Raw genomic sequence first — 25,185 nt, 5'->3', positions numbered from 1 at the left:
GTCGTTGGTGCGCACTTTGGCAACCAGGTGGCGCTAGCTGTCCAGCACTCTTCACTTCTGGTCTCTCGACGATGCCTTCTCGTTTAGCTTCAGTCGGTGACACTGCCGTTCTGGTGCAGCCTCTCTGCAGCCGTGAAACTCTGAGGTCGTTATCTGCTCCTTCACCAAACTCGTCAACATCCCGCCTACACAATGACCAGTCGCTGCGCGTTCGCGATGATGGCATCTCTGGTCGTCGAGACGACTGCGCTGAATGGATTGGGTAAGCAGAATCGCCTTTCCTCGTCGTACATGTCGGAAGCTGACTGCTGATACGTGCTCCTCGATCCCCGTATCTTCTCGCACATTGCCGACACCAGCGACACCGAAAGTGGGCGAGTTGTCGTTCCCTTCGGACGTCGCGCTGGGCGACGAAGTGATCGTCACCTGCGTGGTGAAGAAAGGCAGCGCGGGACCGTACCGCATCGCGTGGGACAAAGACGGCAGAGAAGTGATCCGGGACGCCGGAGTAGCAGCTCGAGTCTCCGTATCCACGCCGTCCGAGAGCAGCTCGACGCTTCGCATCGGCAATCTTCGGGCCGAGGACGTCGGCAACTACACCTGCACGGCGAGCAACCGCTACGGGAGCGACAGCGTCACGGCGCCGCTAGTAGTTCACGGTAACTGCTGCGTTTTGTGTATGACCAGTCTCGTTTCGAGCAGAAGGTCAATTGATTGATTGCTCTATTGATTGATGGATTGGTTGATTTTATTCAAGTGTAAAGGCACGCAGCGGATGCGAGAGGCAGTCTAGTGGATGGCTCTTATTTTATTTGATCACGTGAACCCAAAGCTTGGTATACGAACGTTGGTGCATTCCGCCCACACCGTCATGCGACACACAGCGACAGGGAACCGAACCGACGACCTCGTGCACGCCACAAGAGCGCTTCGGCCACTGAGCTGTCGTGACGGCTGCAGTAAATGGTGGCGCACTCATTCACGCTCCTTCGCTTCACTGCTCCTGAGGTATTCTTGCTCTGTTCTCAAGTTCGACACAAGGAACGCGGAGGAAAAAAATGTATTGCGCAACATTGCCGGTCATCGCCCGTTCGAAAACACGACAAATCTACTTTTATTACTGCTACGGGCACGGTTTCGCAGGTACAGATCGGCGACTGCAAGCTACAAGCCAAAAGTTAAAAGTGGTTACGTGTTAGAGAAGTTAAGGAGACTCCGTGCGTTTGCGGTTTTATCATTATAATGCAAGATCGACACGCTGTTTACCCATCGTGGGCAACGTGAAACTGCACTTTATAATTACGCGAAGTTTTCTACGCATTGCGAAACCGCTTAGTCGGTTACAGTCAAACTATACGTGCTAGAAGATGCTTGACCCGGATTTCGCCATCTTGAACGAAAGACAGCTGCTTGACCGCTTATCTTTGTCAATCTAATAGAAGCTTGTCTGCGTCGATGAAGTTTCTGCTGTTTCTGCTGATGTCCTAACTTGGGCTTTTCTGAGTGTATATTCGTCTTTTCATACCCGGGGTGTTTGATTTGATTTCATTCGCAGGGTTTGATTTACCGTCTCAAAGCACCACTGGGGCTACTAGAGACCCCGTAGTAGAATGCGGATTAAATTTGACCACGTGGGCTTCTTTAACGTCCACCTATGTCTAGACAGACGAGCGTTCTTGCATATCGCCTCCATCGAAATAAGGCCGCCACGGCCCGGATTCGAACCCACGACCCTCGTGCTCATTAGCAAAACCACATAGCCACAGCGGCGGGTCACACCGGAAGTGTGCTTACATATAAAAAATTAGACTACAGCTCGAACCTCTACTGGTTGGTTTTAACTGGGCTGGGATAGTCTCTCTCTCGTACCATCGTCCACGATGGTACGAGAGTTGGAGGCACAAGACTCAGACCTGATGCGAATGTGCTCGGTTAAGGACGTAAGGTATTTCATCAAAAACACTCTAAGCTGCGCCGGCGTTCAATCAAATAAGTTTTAAACTCTTGTTCGGAGTGGGAGTCACACGCAAACAATGCCAGAGAAGGCAAGGCAGCATTCTGCAAGTGTGTGTGTGTGTATACAGGGTGCTTCAGCGAACACTTTCAAAAATTCTTAAAGGTTGCCTGTGGCAGATAATCGCACAATTCTAGTTCATGAGCTGGTCTACTCGAAGAGGCGGACATTACTTGCACAAGAAATTGAAATGCATAATCGAATAATTAACAAAAATTCACTAATTAAGTTTTAACTAATTACCTGATGGCCCATATTGCAATTTACAAATTGTAGCCGTGGAGTTCGCAAGGCGGATCCACTTGGAACGAATTCTCGGGATGACACCAGTTTCGAGATATTAATTCCCAGAACTTTGCAGAGAAATGCATTGGCGTTCCAGTTAGTTTCTTAAGAAAACGTCGCTTTATGCATTGAAGCACAAAATTAACTGGAACGCCAATTCATTTCTCCGCAAACTGGTGTCATCCTGAGAAATAATTCCAAGTGGATCTGCCTTGCGAACTGCACGGCTAGAATTTGTAAATTGCAATATGGGCCATCAGGTAATTAGTGAAAACTTAATTAGTGAATTTGTGTTGATTAGTCGGTTATGAATTTCAATTTTTTGTGCAAGTAATGTCCGCCTCTTGGAGTAGACCATCTTATTAACTAGAATTGGGCTATCTGCCACAGGCAACCTTAAATAAATTCTGGAAGTGTTCGCTGAAACACCATGTATGTATGTATGTATGTATGTATGTATGTATGTATGTATGTATGTATGTATGTATATATATATATATATATATATATATATATATATACCCAGCGAAATTCAGGAGAAGAAAGGATAATCAGTTGCATAGCAGAGTAAATTGAGAACGTATTTGTTTCTTCTTCCATTTGTCCTTATCACACCGGTGTTTTAAACAAAATTATGAAGTTTTACGTGCCAAAACCACGATCTGATTATGAGGCACGCCGTAGTGGGGGACTCCGGAAATGTGGACCACGCCGGTGTTTTGACGTATAAAATAAGAAAAATGCTTCACTTGAAAGTGTAATGCATTCCCGGACATAGCATATTGTTCAAACGGGAAACCCGCCGCTGTGGTAACGTGGACGGCCGCGAGGTGCCGCTAGCTGTCCATATTTTGTCTCAAAGGTTTCCGTCTTCGCCGAGCGGACCTTCCCGTTTGGACCTGGCACAGTCGCCGGCAGTGCAGTTGCAGGGTTGCGGTGTGTCGTTCTCGTTCCCCCAAAGTGGGCGTAATAATAGTGAGCGTAATCTCTCAAGTCGGAAGGAGTTGCGGCTAGATAATGAAACACTTTGCCGTCCTCTTTGTATCGACAGTCTCGCTTTTCACCGCACACGCTCGCGCACAAGGTAAGCTGACTTGCTATGTTATTCGAAACAGTTTTTTTTTTTATGACAGCGTGCATAAATTAGCAATCGGTTATTTCCTATCAGAATGGCCACCCGCTTGATTGGAAGTTGGCATCATCCTCGAATTATCTTAATGAGGAGAAATTACTTGGAATACGCACGCCTGTAGCAATCGATCACTGCTGCAATAGTTGGTCATGCTGCTGAGAAGCGCATAAAATTAAGAAGCTCCAATTTGGATAAATGTGTTATTCAGTCACACACATGTGTGCAGCACGAAAAGCTATTTGCACGTCTTTATTAAAAAAAGAAAAAAAAAAGCTTTCCGCGCTGTAAAATCACAGCTTGCCGTTTTTCAGGCAATATGAATTAACCTATTACGTTTTGTAGCTCATCAAACTTTGCCCTTTAATTTTCACCGCGTGCCGGGCTTTTGCAGAACTGCCTGCAACAGGCTGCATTTGATCGAACTTAAAATACTTTAATGCTAGGAATTAACGTAAAGACGCCTAAAGGGTATATTTAGGGTTTCTCGTTTGAGCGTAGGGCAAGCGAATAAAAGTGATCAGCGTGATTAATAGGCCCACGACCTTTCAGCGCCTCCGAAGCTGCAAAGTGCCGGATTTCCGACCGAAGTTTCTCTTGGAGATGACACAGTCGCAACGTGCTTGTCAAGAAAGGCTCGTCGGGACCGTTCAAGATGGCTTGGCACAAGGACGGCAACGAACTAAGAAACACGAACCGCGTCAGCGTCATCTCGCACGTCAACAGCATATTGCTACGCGTAGAAGGTATTCAAGTGAACGACATTGGCAACTACACGTGTTCGGTCGCCAACGACTTTGGAACCGATGTCCTCACACTGCCTCTTCTCGTCACAGGTGAATTTCTTTCACTTATACAGATCGAAGATGCTAAGCGTGACGTCATGTACATGTGGGAGATTGCGGTTGTCCAGTTGTTTTCAACCGTTATTTCCCGAAACAACGGATATCCGACAATACCGTTATTTGCTTTCTTGCCGTGTTCGTGACTTGAAAGGTACTTGGGGCATCATCCGAGCGGAACTTGCACTCGAAAACATCCACGGTTTATCGGTGAGTGTAGTTCGCTACGCGCATGAATATATCGTACATATTTCGTAGGAGGCAGGGAATCTTCTTTCCATGCGGGGAAACAAAGTTCGCGCCTTTGATTCGGTGGTGTATGCGTAGTGTCGGTTACGGTCACTAGGCGGCGCCACGTGTTCCACGAAGCAAGTGTGATTTGTTCGCCGTCGTCGCAAGCTAGAGAACAGGCACCGACCACCACGACCTCCTCCACTCGTAAGAGTGGATGCTTCGGCGAAGTCGTCCAGCGCTCAGCTCCAACAGCACTGATTTCCTGAAGAGACGAATTGAACCGTCAAGAAGGCTGCTCTGTGCCGATTGCTACGATGACCACAATAGCCGGTCACTTCGCATTTTTCCTGTCGTTGCAGCAACTTTGTGCTACAGCCTTTGCCGCCGGCCTTGTCGGTAAGCGTGGACAATTTCTGCAGCAGTTGCTGCTACTTGAAGTGTATGACTATCTACAATTTCAACAGTTAAAGTTAGCACAAATATTCCGTGAACAGAATTCAAACTTCCATCGTGGTAGCGCACGTAAATTTCCTTTTAAAAATTTACCTTCTAGAACCCCCAGGGTATAAGGTCAGAATGTGTCCATAAAGCAAAACACTTCGCTCTGTATATGTCTTACGAACTACCAATATCAATTAACGGCCTGAATACGTGCTCGAGCTTGTTAAGAAATACCATGAAGAAAAACAAAAATGTGAACATCTTTCTGTGCCCTTCCTGACAGCGCCTAAGGTCGGAAAGTTCGTTTTTCCGTCGGACGTGGCACTGGGCGATGAAATCGTGGAGTCGTGCGTCGTCAAGAAAGGCAGCGTGGGACCGTATCGCATAAGCCTACTGAAGGACGGCACACAGATCGAAGGCAGCGACCGTGTCTCGGGTATCCAGTGCTTCCAAGAGCAGCGTGACGCTGCGAATTGGCAGCCTCAAACCGGAGGACGTCGGGAACTACACGTGCACTGCGAGCAACCAATACGGCAGCGACAGCGTCACGGCAACGTTAGTCGTCAACGGTAACACCATCCCCTTTGCTCCCAAAAACTCAACTCCTCTCACGGTTGTCGCCCATACGTAGTGGAGTTCTCGTTGTAGCCGCGCGCTAAGGTTGCCGAACATATCTTGCATTTAACCCAAATTCTCTCATTTAACCCGTTACTTAAAAGACTTGCCATCCGAGACCTCCGCTCACTTATAAGTATGCTTGCTCGCCAGCTTGCCTAATTCAAGATGTGTTGCGGCGATTGCTGACTCCGCAGGCAGTACGTGATTGAGAACGGTATCTTGCCATTAGATTTTTTCAGCTGTGTGGTGTTATCGGACGGAAAAGCCACCTGGCCGCACGGTAGACTTTTCCGTCGAACAGAGTGCTTCGTGCGCAAAGCTTGGACACATTCGTTTGTGAGGTCTGAAAACTATATCTTTACTTTGTCTGGCGGTACACTCGGATCCTCGAGGATGACGTCAGCATTGTCAGGAATAATGTCGTGGTAACGGATTAGTAACGCGCCTTTTAAAAAGACTGGATTTAGGTTATATGGTCACGGAATATATGGTTTACGGAATGGGCGGTTCACGAGGGCATAGACGTGCGCAGCGAGGTTGGTGGCGCCATCTAGGACACGGAGCTATTATTGCAGTAAATAAGCATATTCTACTTGTCTGCTCGTGTAAAGCGCCGGCAGTGATGCAATCGACAAGATGCAGTCCATTTTCTTATATATCCCTTCGACGAGAACAACAACAAAAAAAAAAAAAAAAAAACGTTTCGGCGTTGTTGTTGGACAAAGCGTCACGAGGTGTCGTAACCAGCGCTATCGCTACCGTTTACCGTAACCCGGCGTTTCCGTAAAGGCTAAAACGTATCCCAACAAGCTAAAACTGTAATAAGCGCTATGAACTACTGCTTGCAGGCGGTATGTTTGTTGCAGTTTTATTTCTCATTTCACGTATCCTGCATCACCCAACTTACCCTTATGTTACACTTCGATGACGTTACCGGTCCAGTCGTGTTTCCCGCCCCTCCTGCGTTTCAAATTGTGGCTCACAGGTGGCGCAGGACGTCTGTACGAGAGAGCGTGCGCTTCCCTTTTTGCCTCCAGGACCGCGCTCCGCATCACGAAGATCCCGGTGGGGGGCAGCCTATTAGTGCACGCGTAGTCGCCGACGTCGAGTCGCGTCTCCAAGTTGATACGTCGCGAGTCGGTTGCACTTCTACCTTGAGGAAGTTAAAAACGTTAATCGTTGTAATTTTGGACCAAATGCATCTAGAGCTCTTTGCAGCTTTGCTACTCGCGGGTACCCCGTACCTGCCGGTGTTTTCGTCTGCTGCTGAAGCAGGTACGTTCGCCTTCCATATAACTAGTTCCGATGCGTTGCATATAGTTCACGGCTTATGTGCACTAGCGGCGACCTTTGATGGTCCACGCGAAAAATTTGCCTGGTCACCCGGCCGTTTTATAATCTAATTACAGAGTTACTTGCGCAGCTTAAATTCATTTTAACAATTCACCAATCTGAGCGTAAAAAAAAAACGAAAAGAATTATAACTGAGTAAGCAAGGATAAACTAACTACGCAGAGATTAAAAGGGACATGCAACGATTGTTACCCAAAATAAGAACAATTTATATGCATGGTAGAGTTCACTTTCAAGGCCGTCAGTATGTGGATCACTTATGTACTGCCAATGCGATACTGTGTGGCCATACATTCCGATCTAGTTATTTTACCTAATTACGTTGTTTAACTATTACACATTGACTACATGCACGTATAACTCTCTCTGTCTCAGTTATATATCAGTTATAACTCTCAGTTATCGATAATATATCATTAGAAGCTGTATCAGGAGGGACTTGCACATATGGAGCTGGACTTTTTAAAATCATATAACCCTCAAATCTAAGCAGCGTGCAAATTGGAAGGGGGAAAAAAAGCAAACGTGCAACAACGCAGCTTTCGTATCGACCAGAGGTCAGACTGTACAATTCTAACTGCACTTTGGCGATCGCACCAACGTCACAAATGCTCAGTCATTCTTCACGGCCATCACCATGCGTCCTCCAGCACACATCCTTTCTTAAAAGAAACGAGGCCATTGTGAGCATGACCGTTGCTAATTCCCGACTACGTCGTGTTCGAGCCTGTTAAAATCTTATATCGGTAGAAAGCTCTGGACGTTAACAACAGCAGTTCGCCTCCCTCTCCGGAGATTTCAACCCGTGCTGGCGCAGGCCGACAGTAAACGTCTCGGAATCAGCTGCGTGGTCATGGATGCACTAAGCTTCGTTTCTTCCGACAAAGGCTGACGAGAACTGCAGATATATCGCCACGGCAACTCGTGCGTGTGTGTGTTTTCAGACAACGCCCCCAAGATCCAAGCTTTCTCTTTCTCCCCCGACTTGTCCTTGGGCGACGTGGCTGTGGTCACCTGCGCCGTCAAAAGGGGGAGCCGAGGTCCCCACACTCTGTCGTGGCTCAAGGATTCAAGAGGGCTCGCCGAGGACCACCGCGTATCGGCGTCCAGGCAGTCGGACATGCTCTATACGCTGACGATCCGAGACGTCGGGCCCGACGACGTCGGCAACTACTCGTGCGTCGCCAGGAACGCTCGCGGAGAAGACACGTTCACGGCGCCGCTTGCGGTGTCAGGTATATACTTTGCAAGCTTCCACCGTGCCCTCCGCGATCGGCTCCGGCAGCGAACGGCGCGCTGCCGGAGGCAATCGCGGAAGCCACGCTTCCACACCTATTTACACGCTGACGCCTCGCGTGGTATTGCGAGGTCACGTGTATACCGTCTGTTTTGAAAAGGCCTAGCCTGCCGTAACTGTGCGGCCCAAGTAGGCCTAAAGCGGTCGCGGCGCTGCGTGGTTGTGGCACTGGTCCGAGTTGATACTGGATACGCCAGTTCATTCTATAGGCAGGGCTGAAGATGGTGCATGTGATGTATGTTATGAGAATCCCCTTTGAAATGTGATGCTGGCTGATGCCATCAAGCTCGCTGTTTTTGCTTTTCTTCGGCACTTATTATCGACTCCTAGGACCCATGGTTCGTGCTTGAAAACCATCCAACCCGATACAAATTTATTGCTATATATGAACCACTTTTCATTCTCTGTTCCTCGCCGTTAAGCCACCGGTGGCTTCACCGGCGGACTCGTTTAACTACCTTTCCTCTATCACCCCCAAAGCCAAAGACATTAGGCACTGCGCTTCTTGACTCTCGTGTCGCAGCACCTCTTGTCGTGGTGCCAGTTACGTTTGAGCTAGCTCCATGGCCTCCGAAATTGTGTGTCGTGCGCCAATCTCTGAGGCCGTGCTCGCGCACCTGCTGGCATGCGTCGTTTCTTGCGCTGCCGGAAACAATCGCTACAGCGGTGTTTTCGCACCTCCTGCGCGGTCTTTGTTGGAGTGTCCATTGACACTTCCTGTGAGCATCGCTGCTCAGTGGCGGGTATACAGAGGAAAGTGGCGGCGCCTCTACGTGCGTTCCTGGTAAAGGAACAAATCAGCCCCCAGGGACGCCTATATTCCTTCGCTGTAGAGGCAAATTCTTTGTAGTGGTCTTTGCTCAAAGGCATTTGCAAGAGTACATATCAAATGTAAGCATTATTCGATATGTACGGAATCCTTTGTTATACGGGTAATTGCGTCATAATGACGTGTGACTGTAGCTCTATGATGACATCGCGAGCGAAAGCAAAAAAAAAAAAAAAAGAACATTGACACAGCAAAGCAAAAGTGGCGTGGGAGGGACTTCGAGAGAGCGACATAAGCGATATAATAATTACGAAAAGAGCGAGAGAGAGAGAGAGAGAGAGAAAAGGCCTGGGTAGAAGTGCAAGCACTGTTCTGGTTTTCGGGTAATGATAAACTTAAACAGCGAGGAGAAGAATGCGTAGTGTTCAAGCATCCTTCTTTACTACGAGCTGTTTTCCTTTATGGGTGTGCGAATATTCGATACTTATCTGTTCGAATACGAAATGGCACCAACGCAGTCGGAGTCTGCAGGGAGAATGCAAAACGGCTCCGAATGATCCTGCTGCGTGGAAGGCGGATAGACATCATTTGCTGCGCAAACGCGTGGAGTTGCCAACTTATGTTCAACGATTAAGGATCGTTGAATAAGCCTCGGCTTTAGGCAGGTTCCGAATTCGTTTCTTATCTCTCTTTCTTTCTTTCTCTTTTTCGCGATTTAGGCAAAACAGTTTGTTTGAACCACATGCTACCGTGTCTGCGTCCCTTTAAAATCACGAGCGGTGCTCTAGCATTGCACTTTCCTCTTTCAACACCTGGCGTTGTGCTGGTCCCGTGTTTCATTACTGTCATTTGTAATGGCGGGCCATGCACGATCAGTTGTTCCTCATTGACAAACTCATCGGCTGATCGAATTAAGTTCGGTTGTGAACGTCTTTACATGTAATAAAAATAATTTTGAATAAGCATTCTTCATTTCTGACCGAACGGCCTTTACGAAAGCTTTATATTTCACTTTCGCTCGAATTGAGAAACTATATTGGTCATTCGATACGATATATGAATGTCGTTTTTCTTAATTTTTTTCTCTCGCATATTCTCCATTCGATTCAGCAATATTGCACACATCACTTTTCTTTCTTTCTCTTTAATTTAAACAGTTCTCACGGCACACAGATTCAGCGCAGTTGCAGTCGAAGTGCTCAGCGACGTTCTACAGCTGTCGCGCGAAACGCTGCCGCCCCCTGTGCGAAAGCAAAGATGAATTTTCTTGCTTTCTTGGTGTTTTTACACCACCGGAGGTAGCAACGCCCCCTCCCCCAGTTCCCCTCCACTCTGAACCCCCGCCCTGTAAGCTCCCTCCCGCGACGCGCCGCAAACGCACACGAAGGGGAGAAAGAACTTCCTGCAAGGCTGGCGCGCGCCATATTAGAGCGACGCGGCGTTCTGTCCGCCATGCTGCGTGCTCTGTATTTTTTATTCACGTTTACAGTTGTGGTGTCTTTTCCATACGCAGAAAAGTCAACGTGGTTAAAAAAAAAAAAAGACAGGGAAAAAAAAAAAAAACTGCGTCGGCCGGGAATCGAACCCGGGCCACCCGCGTGGCAGGCGAGTATTCTACCACTGAACCACCGACGCCGGTACGGAGGATGCTCAAGGTCGGAGCTAGATATACCGAACGGGTTCTTGGCATCGCTTCAACACCGATAGCAACGTTTATGTCGAGCGAATTGCCGCACGTAACTTGTGCGCTGGCACCGCGTAGCGTCCCTCATACACAGGGGGTGACTGGCGCCTCAGTACTTTAATACTTCTCCCAATAAGCACGGAATCTCGGGGGCTTTGACGAATGCCGACTGCACGGTTCTGCGAGTGCTTTTACAAAGCCGGCGAGGCCGCCGCGCATTGTTTCATTCGTGAATTGAAGTTCGCTGCTTTCGAGACAGAGGAAACCGTGCGAAAGAGTTCTGCTGGGATAGAGCACGTTCCAATTAAGACTGTTCATAAGCGGAAATTGCGGTGAGACATTTAGGTGAGAAAAAGTTATTGAGAAACACAAGCACACTGTATGGAAAGTGGAATAGTCGCAGTGATAAAAGTATTCGCAGCGAGCCGGCGACTGTGTACGCAAGCTCGCACGCCTGGTAGCGTTTAATGAGAACAGGTCACACAGTGGGCGCTTTGAAACATATTTCTTTGCATCAGTGGGCAGTGATCGATGTATTGGTTGTTCGCGTACTATGACGACGGATGTTTCTGTTGTCTCGCTATTGCATACATAGCTTTCATTTAGGCAGTATATAGCTTCGGCTCGCACTATTTATTTATTTATTTATTTATTTATTTATTTATTTATTTATTTATTTATTTATTTATTTATTTTGGCAAGAACGACTACATTTAGCAGATGAGCATCACGGTATTGTTCTTCGGGGGACCGCTGGTAATGTCAGGGGCGATATGTATTAACTGATTTCGAGCTAGATTTGAGAACCCTGTGAAATATCAATTAATCAATGCATAAAATAAATTTTTATACAAATATAAGAACACACGAATGCCTTCAAATGATTGCTTAGTGTTCCGATCTATCTTGAACTCGACTTATAATAAGTTCATTTTATCAACCAATAGTGGCCATGTCATGTTCGTATGAGAGCTTACTATTCTGTTATCTTTCTTTTTCTTCTTTTTTTCTTTTCTTTCCTCTTTCACACCTTCTCGTGTTGTCGATGTAATCGCAGTTCTCACTTTACTGGCAGCTACGTGTAGCGTACGCAGTTTCAGCCTTGTTTTGGTAATATCGCGTCATTGTACGTATTGTCGGCCGACAATGTACTTTTTTTTTTTTTATCCCTCGCACGCTACACTTTATAGGTCGTGCTACACTCGATTGGATTACATTTTTTTTTTTTCCTTTCACGCTGGCTACATTTTGCTGTGGAGTAAAACATCAAACATTGGGTGCAGTGTTCGAAAACGCGCTCAGCCTTTGCTGCGCTCGACAGTCCGTAGGTGGCGATAGTTGTCCGCGTGCCCGACCCAATTACGGATACCGCGCCCTCGTCGTGCCTGAAGAACAGTCGATCCTCCAACTGCACCGAGCGTTGACATCAGCCTCCGAGTGGGTCATCGCACAGAGAAGGGTATCTTCCTGGCCGTCTATGAAAGGGGGCCTCTTCCACGCTCGGAAGAGTTCATTCAGCGACGCCTCTCAGCCGGAACCCTGGCCCAAGCTGCAAGTATAGTACGTCCCACGCGGCGACGGTCTGGAGAAGACATGTCCACTGCTCGTCCACCTAGTCTGGGTAGCTGCAGCATCTTCTTGTTGCTGCTTGCTGTTGTGAGCGTCGTTGCTACCACCTCAGGTACGAAAATCGGGACACATGTCTGTACGATTGGCGATGTGTATTTTTTAACGCATATATCGCACCGCTTGTTATACTACGTTCGAATCTTGCGGAATTTCAGGAAGCTCTAGCTGACACTTGTGCCTGCTTTGGTAAACGAGCTGTACCACTGTGTGCAAGCTTCTGCGAGGGACCTAAGGTGTAACAAAAGTACTATGGTTCTATAGACCTTCGGTGCTGTGTTTTAGATAACTTCTCTGTCAGCTATTTTAGCGTATTTTAGCATAGTGTTACCATTCTATCATACTACCGCTACCCTAACCCCTAACAGCTCATGCGCCGTTGGGGGTTAGCAATAGCGGTAAGGATGGTGGCTATATTCTAAAGTGTACTCTAGTATAATATTTGGTAATGTTACTGGTATGAATGACTTCGAAGACACGCGATGATAGCTCGAGGGAATTCGCGAATCGCTGCAAGCATTTTGTTCAAACATATACGTTGTTCGAACAGGAGTAAAACTTCCTAAGCACCGCAGCCTTTCGTATAGCCTGGTGACTCCAGTTGAACGAATATCGTTAGTTAGCTCGAGATACGAGTCTCAAAAGGTGCACGTTTCAGGGCCTCCCAATGTGCAAGAGTTCAGGTTTCCCGGTCTTCTCTCCGTGGGCGACGCAGTGATAGTGAGCTGCGTCGTTCGAAAAGGAAGCCTCGGCCCGTACAAGCTCGTCTGGCTTAAGAACGGCCAAGTGTTGGACGCTGTCTCGAGGAGCAATGTCCTGGTGTCCCATCAGGGAGACTCCATTTCGACGCTGACGCTGAAGGACATTGCGGTGGAGGACAACGGCAACTACACGTGCGTCGTTAGCAACGCCGCTGGCAGCGGCGAGGCATCGGCACTCCTAGCCGTCACAGGTAGGCCGGAGGGGGCGGACTCGAATCACATCCTGGCGAGCTTAGTGTCCCAGGTGAACCGATCTGAAGTGCCCGTACACAGTGAAAATAACAATGTCTTTGATGGCTGAGCCCCATTGTATTTTTTTTTATTTTTCTTTTTGGCGACTCACAGTTGAATACCAAGGAAATGTTTTCTGCGTTGACTCCGAAACCCGATGGGAATCGTGCTCCTGCACGCCGATCGTAGTGCTTGCGGCGTATACGACCTTTTGACCCTCACGTGAACCCGATGGCATTATGGCTGCCCCTTCTGAGGTCATCTCTAGCAGCCACTATGGTACTCGTGGAAGGAACCAGAATGGGAAACGTCTTCTACTACATTTTCGGAATATTTCGTCGTTTTACGCATAGAAAGGCCAAACACAACTAGTGTCATTCGATGACATCGGTTTCAATACGCTGTTGTGGTTTCCTTTAAAATATACGGAACAAACTTGTGAGATGAGAAAACGTTCGATAGATATGCGTTCAGCATATATGCGCCATATAATCTTAAGCGATCTCGCACAACATTGGTGCTCAAGTTGGCCGCCAGATTTCTGTCCAAATATTTGCTCCGTAACTTTACTACGCGCTCATCAGCCATCACAAGGAAGTTGTGCTTCATTGTCGGCGCACGCCTTTTAATCTACTTCCGCCAAAAGGTATATATTGTGCCAGAGAGAAATTGTAGTGCACTCGAATGTAGTGCGCGCACTGATACGATTTCTCTTCGCCGAGGATTTTTCGTGACGCGTTCGTGGGACAGACGTTTGCCGTAAAATGGGCGCACATAACTCGTTTCCGTTAAGATGAAGTTTTATTTTACTCTGTGAGCCAACTCACGAAGTAGCAGAGCATATGTGAATCCGTGAATTTCCACCAAAAATAAATACCGACGTTTTCTAAACTCCATCTGTCACTGCATACGAGTTGAGAGCGTTCGTTAGGGAGCCTACATGCAACAGCGCTTGCATGTAGGCTCCCTAGCGTTCGTGAGATTGTTACGCTGCTTACGGTAATTTTGCAGATGCCTATACTCGCAAATCACTGGCGTATTCCATAGCGGTGTGAATCTTCTTTCTTTGTTTATTGGAACATAAAATATACGAATTAAATATTTACTCAGCCCGCCAAAGCAATGATGCTCTTGAGCGGGACTGGCCAGTGCTTTGGCCTGAATGACACAGTTTGCGTGCACTTTGTCCGGTTTAGGTACAGCTTACGCAATTGTGGCATCTTTTATTGCGATAGCAATTCTATGGACCCTCCAAAGCGGATTTCTGCCGTCGGGGTCGTCGTCGCCGTAAGGTTCCGAATGACGTCAACGGCGATGAAATCGTCGCCGCGCTCCGGACGCTGTATGTGCGAGTGAAAGGGCGCGAGGGACGCGCGCTTTCACGGAGAGCGAACGCACGCCGGAGAGCTAACGCGCGTTCTGCGCCATGCTCCCTAAAGGGCTGCAGAATTAAGCGTCTCGACGAGTGATCTCTGATCTGATCTCTGATTCTGATCTCGTCGAAAACCTCCGAGTCGCCTCCATAGGCACCGGCAACAGTCACCAACGCCGTGCGCGTTCGGTGCGAACACGGGCAAAACGGCGTCGACAACAGTTCTGCGCGTTGCTGGTGCTGCTGCATGTCCAAGTTTATACAGATGATAAAACTACTATCCTTACTCCGTATAGCTCTCTACTAATTTGCTATCGTAATTGATGAAGAAAGCTTCGCCTTTCGGGTGAAACTGCGACAAGTTTTTTCATCGCTTGACGTTTCACTTTTCTTCTTCTTTATGAATTTGCGATATTCGACAATTTTGTAAAAAAAAATTATAACGCAAATAAACATAGCCCCGACTATAAGCTGCTTCGGATCTAAAAATCTGCTTCCTACAGTCGGCGGATTTGATCTTGTCAATGCAACGAACTTTATGGCGTAGCGGATGCCGAGGCGAGCGATTTCTTCATTTCCATGTTCATAAATAGGAACTCCCGAGACAAAGTCTTACTTCTGAAGGAACAACGATATTCTCGCTGCGTCCACCTCATCCTGCTCCGCATCCACCGCGTCGCTTCTCCCTGTCCCGCGGGCTTTATTTCAATTTCGCGCCCTTCGTCCCGCTTCGGCGGCGACAGTTATTTCTTGCGCCGTTGCGTGGCGCTAGCTGTCTGCAAAGAATTCCCGTTGTCAACTGCCGCCGCGCCGCCTTCTTGGTGCGTTTGCGAGCGTTCCCACCGCAGCCCGCAGTCTACCGTACCGGTCGCGCTGGCGCTGCCATGTCGTCCTTACGTAATTTCGGCAGTGTTGTCGCGTTGCTGTGCTTTCTCGCTGCATCTTCGAAAGCCGAAGGTAAGCGCGGTTTTCACGACCCCGAACTATTTTCTCTGCATTGTCACTTAAATAACTAGTTTATTATGGCTGACTAATGATTTCGGCGACTTAAGCTGTTCATATAATCCAACCAGTCCAGTCTAAGCACGAGCGCATTCAAGCACATTACGAAAGTCGGCTTCTTATAACGGAGTGATTTGTAGTAGTTATCTATCTATCTATCTATCTATCTATCTATCTATCTATCTATCTATCTATCTATCTATCTATCTATCTATCTATCTATCTATCACTAAGATAACGCTAGGAAAAAGGAGGAAACGGTAGTCGAATACTCACAGTGTCGCCGTTAGGGTGCGTTATGTACCGAATTAGAGAGGCTCGCAAATGGAGACTTCTATAAAACAATCCGCGGGACCGTTCCAGGTTCACCGAAGATCCAGGCGTTCACCTTCTCTCCGGACTTATCTCTCAGCGATACCACATTGATAATGTGCGCCATCAAGAGCGGGAGCCAGGGCCCTCACGAGCTGTCGTGGTTTAAAAACGGCCTTCCGATCAGAAACCAAGAACGCGTCGCAATCACGAGACAGTCGGACACGCTGTCGACGCTCACTCTGCAAAATCTGAGGCCCGAAGACTTCGGAAACTACACCTGTGTCGCCGCCAACGCCCACGGAACCGACCAGTTTTCCACGACGCTGATCATTCCAGGTGATGCGAGCGTCGGCGGAGTGCTGGCATAATTGTATACACGGGTCCCGTAAACTACGTCGGGACTACGTAAAACTACGTCATGCCTGTGTACTACAATATTCGCTCCGTACAGTTCGTTCGAGAGGGCCGCGTTGGCTACATTTGTGTAAATATAGTATTCACTGTAACGGTTGCGACATGGTGGATGAACCGCAAATAGCAGAAATGCATAACAGTCTCCGCTGTTCCCGTTACACGTTTGTGGCACGGGATGAAGCACCTTCACTTCAACACATCATCTGTTCTGGTTAAGTTCACCGTAGAACGTCCTCGTTCTCTACTTTAGTGTTTTCTTGTGTAGTATTATACATTTTCCTTCAGATTATACCGGAGCAACTTTAGCAAGAACGCCTTTACTTTCAAACAATATCTGCGCAAGGTCGAGGTCCGAAAAGCACCTGGTAGCAGGTGCTTTTCTGTATCCACTGTATACAATGCCTTGCCAAACTCTGCCTCTTCCCACCTGAAGCACTAGTTAGTTATGCGTTCCGGAGCCGAGCTTGCGAGACTTTTCCGCTCGCCTATGCCGTTCGCGTGATCCGCCGGCGAGTGAATCTTCGGCCCCACATCCATAAAGCGCGAGAGTCACTGAGGCGCGCGAATCACCGAGGCCTTGCAAGAAAGGGAAAGACACGTGCACCGCAGCGCATCGTGTTTGAGGGGGGCAATCGCCACACACACACCAGCGCACATCGATGGGTGCCGAGAGAGAGAGAGAGAGAGTCCGAAGGGACGCTGCACGGGTCGCGGCGAGGAGTTTGCTTCCGTCTTGCTCCGTTGGACCGTTGCGCTTTGGCTTCTGGTGCGGTGTCCGTGACGGTACCCGTTGCGCACGAACACGTCCTTACGAGAGGTTACACTTCGGCGTTGGCCATTGTCTCAAAGTCGTCCCTGTCTGCAGCCGAGAAGCGCCCAAAAGTAACATCTATACAAAAAAAATAAAAAAAAATCACGAACACCTGGTTTCGCTGTCATATACCAGAATACGAATCATCATTAGGGGAAAAAAAAAAAGAAAAGTTCGTGATCGATGTGTCTAGTTGCTGTAGGTAGTGTAAGGTATAAATTCAAATTAAATTTTGGGCGTCACCCTCGCGGAGCTGTACTATGAGGGCTGGTGTGTACAGGGAGGGCAGCGGAACAATTTAGATAACTTAAGTTCCCTCCGGCGTGCGCCCAAAGCACTGCAAACGAGCATTTTCGTATTTCGCCCTCACCAGAACGCGGTCGCTGCGGTCGTGAATCGTACCCTCTCGACCTCGTGCTCGGCAGGCGAACGCCATAAGCCAGTGAGCCTCCGTGGCACGTGGTACATACAGTTTACGATCGCTCGTTAACAACTTCGCTTCGTCGCACACTTTTACTCGATGCTTGTTTGCTGTTTTTCGCGCTATACTCAGTCCGAGTACACTGTGGTTGAACATGAAAGGGGATAACTTACTTTCAAGTAACAATTGGGACCCAGTCCAGGCCTCACGTGACATGCTAATGTGTAGGCGTCATGATCCTCTTATCAAAGAATCGTCTCTTGAAATATCATCTCCGTACGAACGTGTTTCTGTATTAGCATAGTCTGGTCAGCAAATGAGGACAAATAAGGAATCTTAAAATTAGGGGTGTGAGAATATTCGAAGCTTCCGAACTACAAGTGCAATATTCTCCAATTCGCTTCAGTCTTCGATTCGAATAGTCATTACTCGTAACTTTCGAGCATTTTAACTATATTTAAATCGTCAACTGCGGATGATCAAACATAAAATTGGAGCAAAAGTGCGGCAAATTTTATCCCGGCGGACGTAGTCGACATGACACACTTTCCGGATTATTCGCTGTCACTCACACAAGGTTCTTGCCTACACGATTAAACTGCTTACTCGTTCCTGATGCTCTCTCTATTTATGCTTCTAATAAACAACGCTTACCAGTGTGCTTTGTAATGAGAGAAGCTCGATAACGTGGACACCTCTCTCTAATACTGGCCGCAACGGTTGTTCGTGATTCGAAAAATATTCTGCACTCGACTTGTTTCTGTCGCCATTCGATTCCCATTCGATTCGCATTCGATTCGGTCTCAACAATTACTATTCTCACCCCCGCCTACTTGAAATGTCGCGCGCAAGCAGCGGCGCTTGCGAGACTCGCGGAACGGCCGCAAGATGGCGCGACGATTCCGCGTGACGAATGCGTGCGTTACGGCGAATCAAACCAAACAAGCGACCAACGGAAGACGCGTCGTATCGCCCTGCAGCGGCTAGCTAGCTCGGCTGGTTCGTCTGCACGGCTTCGGGTTCGCACGAAGCCCTGTTTTGCGAGCGCGAAAGGGCGCACGAGCCAAGTTCGAAAGGAAGCTGACGAACGAGGAGCGGGTTGTCGCTGATTCGACGTCGTCGTCGTCGGTATCCGGTGATACACAGAAGAAGACTACAAAACACGCGCGCGCGATGCGGTCGACACTGGCGTCACCTCTGCTGTTAACGATCTACTTCGCCTCCTCCTGGTTCACCGGAACGGCAGCTCACGGTAAGTGTCGATCTTTATCTGCTTCCATTGCTTATCAGCTGAAGTAATGATATAGCAGAATAATAACCAGAAGGGCCATGCGAAAATTTGAGCTGTTTAATCGGCCCCATAAACTGCGGACGAGAAAACGGTACTGCCATCCGCGGAATGCCATGTATCGGGCGGTTTTATGTCCCGCTGTGTAGTTTAGCAGCTTAAAGGTGCGTTTTATTATTATTATTAGTAGTAGTAGTAGTAGTAGTAGTAGTAGTTGTAGTATTATTATGATTGTTATTATTATTTTTTTACACATTACGACAGGCGCAAGTTGGAATCATCTAGCGCAAGAGAAGGGTTAATTGGAGATTGCTGGGAGAGGCCTTCGTCCTGCAGTAGTCATAAATATAGGCTGATGATGATAGCGACACCAGTTGCGTATGTTACCATGAGCTGTACTTTAACTTTATTTCCTCACTTTCTACAATGCGTAATTTTTCTTCCGTACAGTGTTTTCTTTTTTATCTGGATATATTTTCAGGTTTATAAATGTGTATCATTAAGTTAAATATTAAGCTGGCGATGCGATTCCACGAGTCTCCGGCACGAACGAACGAACGTGTTAGTTTGAACATTTTGGCTCTTGGTCATCAACATGGGGTTCAATCAACACGCGAAGAGACGTACAGGAAAATGCAGCAAACTGCACGCGTTACAGCTCCTATTTGTTAATAAATTTTGCGAAACAAACACTTTCGGTCAATTGTATTCGCGGATATATGTATATATCTGGCAGGTCCAGGGTAAACCTCAACTGCGGAGGCACAGGCTTGTTTCAATACTTCGTTGGTGCATGCATGCACGCTCTTGATTTCGCGTCCGCTAATTTCCTCTAATTGTCCTTCAGCGCAAACTGACTCTCGCTTCCTGTTGTTTCAGAGCCGCCCGTGCTTCAAGAGTTCTCGTTCGCGAAGAACTCCTTCCTGGGCGGCACGGCCGTGGTGTCGTGCGTCGCCATCGCCGGAACCAGGCCCATCGCCTTCGCCTGGTTCCACGATGGCGAGCCCGTCGTGTCCGCCGGAGGTCGCAGCGGCGCCGCCGTCTCGAACGTGGCCGGCAACGTGGCCATGCTCACGATCGAGACCGTGTCGCCGGCGTCCGTCGGCAACTACACGTGCGTAGCCCGAAACGCCGCCGGCACCTCGGCCGTGTGGGCGACGCTCTACGTCGAAGGTGGGTGCGCAGCTCAACGAGCTGCAGGCCAACACCAGCTATAGTCGGGTACAACTTTAGAAGGCAGCGGCATCTGCGCCTCAAAGGCGGATGCACCGAGCATCCACCAATGGGAGCGCACTCTAGACTGACAGTCATGAGCCGGACGGCCGGTTACCCCGCCGACGGAGAACGTGGCAGCCCGCGCTTCGATATGGGCCGAGTCGCGTCAGCGGGACTATTTCTTTAGTCGCGGAGGCAATCGGCTGCCGTGCTTCGGTCGTCTTGGCGGGGCCTCTCCTGGCCTTCTTAAGTTGCACCCGACTTTGTAGATAGCACAAGGCCTGTTCACTCCGGTCCATGACGTCATGTTACCTGACCCGACTGTTATAGAATCTAATGGGTGATGCTCCCGAGTGAGCAGCGGTGATTTCGACGTCACCGCTTTCGTCAGGCCAGGCTTGGCAGTGGAAATTCCGGGCCAGGTAGCGTGACGTCATAGATCGGAGTGAAGAGGCCTTGTGCTATCTAGGTGGTGTTTTGTGCAGGTGTAGCGCACGCTCGTGCGGGTTCAGCTTTCTCATTCTCCTGTTCGTGTGCACTAATTATGCAAATGTGCTGCGCTATTCCCGATTTCTTATTTTTCTGTTTCCTCATAAAGCGTATGCTTCCCTCCTCGAACGTGTCCTGTGTTATTCGCTTTCGTCTCGTCATTGTGTATACCTTATTGATTGATGTGTTGTTGATTTGTTTATGCTAAGTCTGGCGTTTTGCAGACCGATTATCGGCGGTCTTTTCAGCAAGTGTTTCCTTTAACACTGAAACAGCTCGCGGAAAGCGTTTTTCTTTTCTTTTTTTTTGGAACACGTCAACTCGGTGCCCGCCGCATTGCGTATAAACTTATCGCCGTCTTTTCCGCATACCGTATGCCCCAACGCATCGACATGCACCTTTGTGTCAAGTTTGTTTTGGACGTGCTTTATGTGTTACATGGGTAATCCGAACCAGAGCAGTCTGAAAGTGTACTCGCGCACACCGGCTACACTTCGCGCATCTTGTTCGACTCGCTTAAGGAGCCAAATGTTCGTTGCGGCGCTAGAAAGCCACAGTAAAGCGCTAAAAATCCAAATTTCTGGATAGTACGTTTATCATATGCTGACCGTAATCTTAAGCGAACTGGACTTCTGTACATTTGAGACGCCCACAACACCACAAGTGCCAATGTATATATTTCATACTAGCGTCACAATCCAGCTCCGGCTACTCCAGGGCAGTGGCCGGAGCTGGGGATGCAACAAGAAACTGGTGGTCAGCAGGGCTATGCAACAATGTCGGACCGCGATTTCTCACGTATTCCTGTTCGCACTGCTTTGAATTCTCTCCGCCGCATGGAACTACCGAGTGCTTCACGAAACAGACATCGCAAAGAACTGAACTCAGTCACTGGGCGCCGCAAGTCCAAATTAGGCGGGACATGCGCGTTCCTCGTGGCTTAACTATTTCTCCTAGCGCGGTTATTCAATCAACGCTGTACTTAGAGACACATGTAATTGTCATTTGTAATTGTCATTTGCGCGATTGATAAGCCTTTAATAAAATATCGCAATGAGGAAGCGTGGTGTCGAACTTCCCTGTGTTTTCGCAACAGCGCTTGCTGAAGAAGGTGGTCCTCCGGACGTGAGTACTGTCTCTGCCATGCACGTTAGCGTTGTTTTGCAAACCGGCGTGCCGGGCTGCAATCGGCCAATGTTGGGCCGTTGTCAGCCATTGCCATCCGCTTTGACTTTTTGCGCGCTGTTTTGAGCAGTGTCTGTGTGCCTTGTGTGTGAGCCCTTGTACAGTGTGGATTGCAGCTGTCTAGAAGGCTGTTTTGTATTTCGTGGAACAGATTTCAAAAACAGTGCATTTTTTGCGACAGTGGCTCGTAATCGAGGTAGAGCTGCTGTTTGTCGACAGTCATATTGCATGCGTTGATGGGGTTGTACATACGAGACTAGCGTTCGAGCTGGTGTGATCGTCTTTTGACTCGTAGACCTTGCTCTGTATAGGGTTCCCGTAAAAATTTGTTTCAGAATTATTATCAAGAATAAAATATTTAGAGCGTAAGATACAGTTAAAGTTGCTTAACGTGTTACAAATTCTGAGAGCAATCGTCTTTGTCGAACAGCTTTGCTATCTTGGCGTTAGGCCATATAGGACCAACATCCAACTGCCATGCCATCTAACAACAGGCTCGGCACGTCTCGTCTACCAGGCATCACTTGTTAAAGAAAGGGCGCCTCCGTTTCCGGAGAGGAGTGCTGACTAGCATTAAATGTATACAAGCAGATACACCGGGACGCGTTGATACGCGAGCTTGTGCTGACGCTCTGTTAGATGCACTGGTATACACAAGAAAAACACAGAACAAGGCGCTTTGTCCTGTATCTTGTGGTGCTAGCGTGGTCAAGCCACTAAACAACGATGCAGGTCTAGGCGACGAGCTATTTATCGTGCCATGGGCACTGATGGCCACAATTAGATGGCGTGACATGAAGCGAATGGCTACACACTCCGTTTTGGAGTTAAGAAGTGTGACGTTTGTACTCGGCTTGCTTTTTTTTTTTTTCTTAGATACCAGTGGCACCCCATCGTATTATTCTAAGGTTACTAGAAGAAACATTTGGTGGCTATTGTCTGCATGCGCCGCGAGATGGCGGTTAGGCAGCCATAAGGGCCATGGACAGTACACGAATTCGACCAAATTTTCTCTTTACACTTCTGTATGTTCACATTCCTGAAGCTGATTTGGAACACATAATTTGCTATACGACAATTATTAGTCTCATTCTCGCTACATGTGTTTTCAGAACGTTACACTAAAAAAGGAAAAATCGTTCGGGATATTAAAAGCAGCATAGCCATAATGAGTGATTGCCCAGGAATCATCCAGATTTGGCTAAACGCATGCCCAAAGTTTCGTCGTTTACCTATTCTCTTCAGCGTTAGCAAAATCAGTTAATTTCCGACGCTAGTGCTTCACTGCTCATCGCAAATGTGAGGCGCGCAGGAAACACGACCGAGTCCTTTCTAAACGAAGTAGCGTCGAATCGTACAAAAAGCCCCGTGAAGTATTCCACGATCCGCATGACAGTTGAACGACAACAGCCACCAAATTAGCCCCCCAATACTCTTCGCGTGAAGGTGTATGCGTACCACCACCAAGCCACCTGACACTTGTGCTTGCGGCATTTGCGTGCGTTAACGGGACAGTAAAGAGAAACATCAATTTGACCTTGCATAGACGAATTACACTTCTGCAGCTACGAATAATGAGCCAGATTTACTATGCGTGGTGCTTAGCAAGCCAGAATGGGTGTACATACGAAACAAGAGTGGCGACGCCATCTTGAAATTTTCGCATCTGCTTCTAGTGGCGTCGCATATATGGTCAGCGTCTGCTCACGCTTACTTAACTGTAGAAATGAAAAAAAAAAAAAAAAAACGAGCAAATTTCGTTTGAAGTACAGCTACAACTTTACATTTGCAAAGAAAGCATAGCGACCCAAATAGGCAAAAACACGGCGCAATGCATGACGTCCACCGGACGTCAGCCAAAATTCGACGAAGCAATAATGATGCCTTCATATTATCGAAAACAACAACAACAAGTTCTGCTAAAACACGGCAAATATAGCAAAGAAAGGACAGTCAATGGGCCTATGATGATAAATTACTTCTCTTCGTTGTCCCTTTAAGGTCTGAAAGTGATCATATTTCTATAAAGCCTATGCCATGCGCTAAAATGTTTAGTTGGTGTCAGATATTGAGTGCGTCAACATTAAAGCTTGTACGACGAACGATGTTTAAGCCAGTCGCTAATGGAGTACTGTTGGGCGGGGCTTGCGTTTGCGGGGCGATTGCAGCTGCTCCAGTCTGGTCTGCGGAACCGAGCGACGCCGAGGCCATACAGGGAAAGAATCTGTACCTGCCGTGCGGTGCGGTGGGATACCCGAAGCCCAACGTTGTGTGGAAAATCCAGCTAGGTAAGCCGCTTTTCCGTATCTTTTCTTTTTTCGCTAACCTGGAGCTCACAAATTCTAGGTGAAGTTTCAATGAACCGTTGGCAAAGTGGGCTTACGGCGGCGTACAAACACAAAGAAAACAGGTGAACACGGACTGGCCGTGAATCGATAATGAAAAAAAAAAATAAAAAAGGTTCATGCGATACACGCACGCACCTACACATGAAAAGAAAAATGGTTTTGCGTGATCACGTTCTAGACTGCGAGAATGCAATGCATAACTATAATGCTCCGAAAAGATATGGCGGAGGCTGCCCAAAGCTACCTGATATGATCCCGAAATCGAAACTTTGCTTCTGCAGAGGCGTGGGTCCCTGGAATGAGGCTCCTCGGCAATGCTACCGAAACCTCTCAAAAGAGCGGAGGTTTACTAACCGGCTACACTTCGTCGCATAGCGTACATACTGGCAGTAAGAGTTACAGGGAATATCAGTTAGAATAAACAGTAGCCAACCGCGACCCGCGCAAGCTTTGGAGACTATTGTGGAGCTGCGGTCGCTTTCAGTGGTCATTCCTGATATTGTCTATAAATAACCTACCTGGTATACGCGTTGAAGACTCTATACTTTCAAAGCAGGCCAGTATCGCTAGTGCTGCGCCGTCACGAGACCAAACTCCAGCTCGGCTAACGGCCGCAGTTAGCGACCCTTTTGTTGGGCACAGACGGCGCGTATATGCAACACTTTCCACGGTCAAGTGGTACACCGCAGAAATGCAGCGGAGCTCGCACGCGTGTCTGTGTCAAAAGTTTCGAGGCCAAGCGCGCCGTGACCGCAACCGTCGTCGCAGGTCGCGCGCGAGCGTACCCGGGTCGGCGCACAGATGTCACAAACGAACTTACGTACACTAGTTCACGCACCACACACACAACAAACTGGTTGCTGTGACACGCGTGTAGAAACGTACAATGCAAAGGTCGGCGAGCTCGTTCGCTCAAAATAAAGAAAAACATGAAGAACAAGCGATGACATGGCTCCTAGCTCTCCTTGTCTACGTTCCCGTGTGCTCGTTTCCTATTTTTTTTTTTCTGTTTTTTTTTTTTTGAAGTGCTTTCCGTTGACA

At 48.1% G+C, this 25,185-nt stretch overlaps 1 protein-coding gene and 1 non-coding gene across 12 annotated transcripts in view; one reads left to right on the top strand and one right to left on the bottom strand.

Annotated features, from left to right (window-relative positions):
* Positions 1 to 25,185, top strand: part of LOC119431089 (Down syndrome cell adhesion molecule homolog) — an 81,547-nt gene that overhangs the window by 21,272 nt on the left and 35,090 nt on the right. For 5 of the 11 annotated variants that reach the window (XM_049657025.1, XM_037698551.2, XM_049657028.1 and 2 more), the window contains one exon: positions 23,965 to 24,084. In XM_049657025.1, coding sequence (XP_049512982.1) covers positions 23,965 to 24,084 — 120 coding nt within the window. Of the gene's footprint in view, positions 1 to 4,042; positions 4,265 to 6,660; positions 6,839 to 7,860; positions 8,152 to 15,525; positions 15,614 to 16,021; positions 16,310 to 18,329; positions 18,872 to 19,786; positions 20,081 to 23,964; positions 24,085 to 25,185 lie in introns of those variants that run through there. The other 6 variants (XM_049657024.1, XM_037698552.2, XM_037698554.2 and 3 more) reach the window with 6 other exon arrangements.
* Trnag-gcc (transfer RNA glycine (anticodon GCC)) lies at positions 10,547 to 10,617 on the bottom strand. Its single transcript has one exon. It is a non-coding gene; the product is annotated as a tRNA-Gly (tRNA).

This window comes from Dermacentor silvarum, chromosome 10 (assembly GCF_013339745.2).
Source record: "Dermacentor silvarum isolate Dsil-2018 chromosome 10, BIME_Dsil_1.4, whole genome shotgun sequence".
Classification (NCBI taxonomy): Eukaryota; Metazoa; Arthropoda; class Arachnida; order Ixodida; family Ixodidae; genus Dermacentor; species Dermacentor silvarum.
This window is presented reverse-complemented; position numbering and strand designations above follow the sequence as displayed.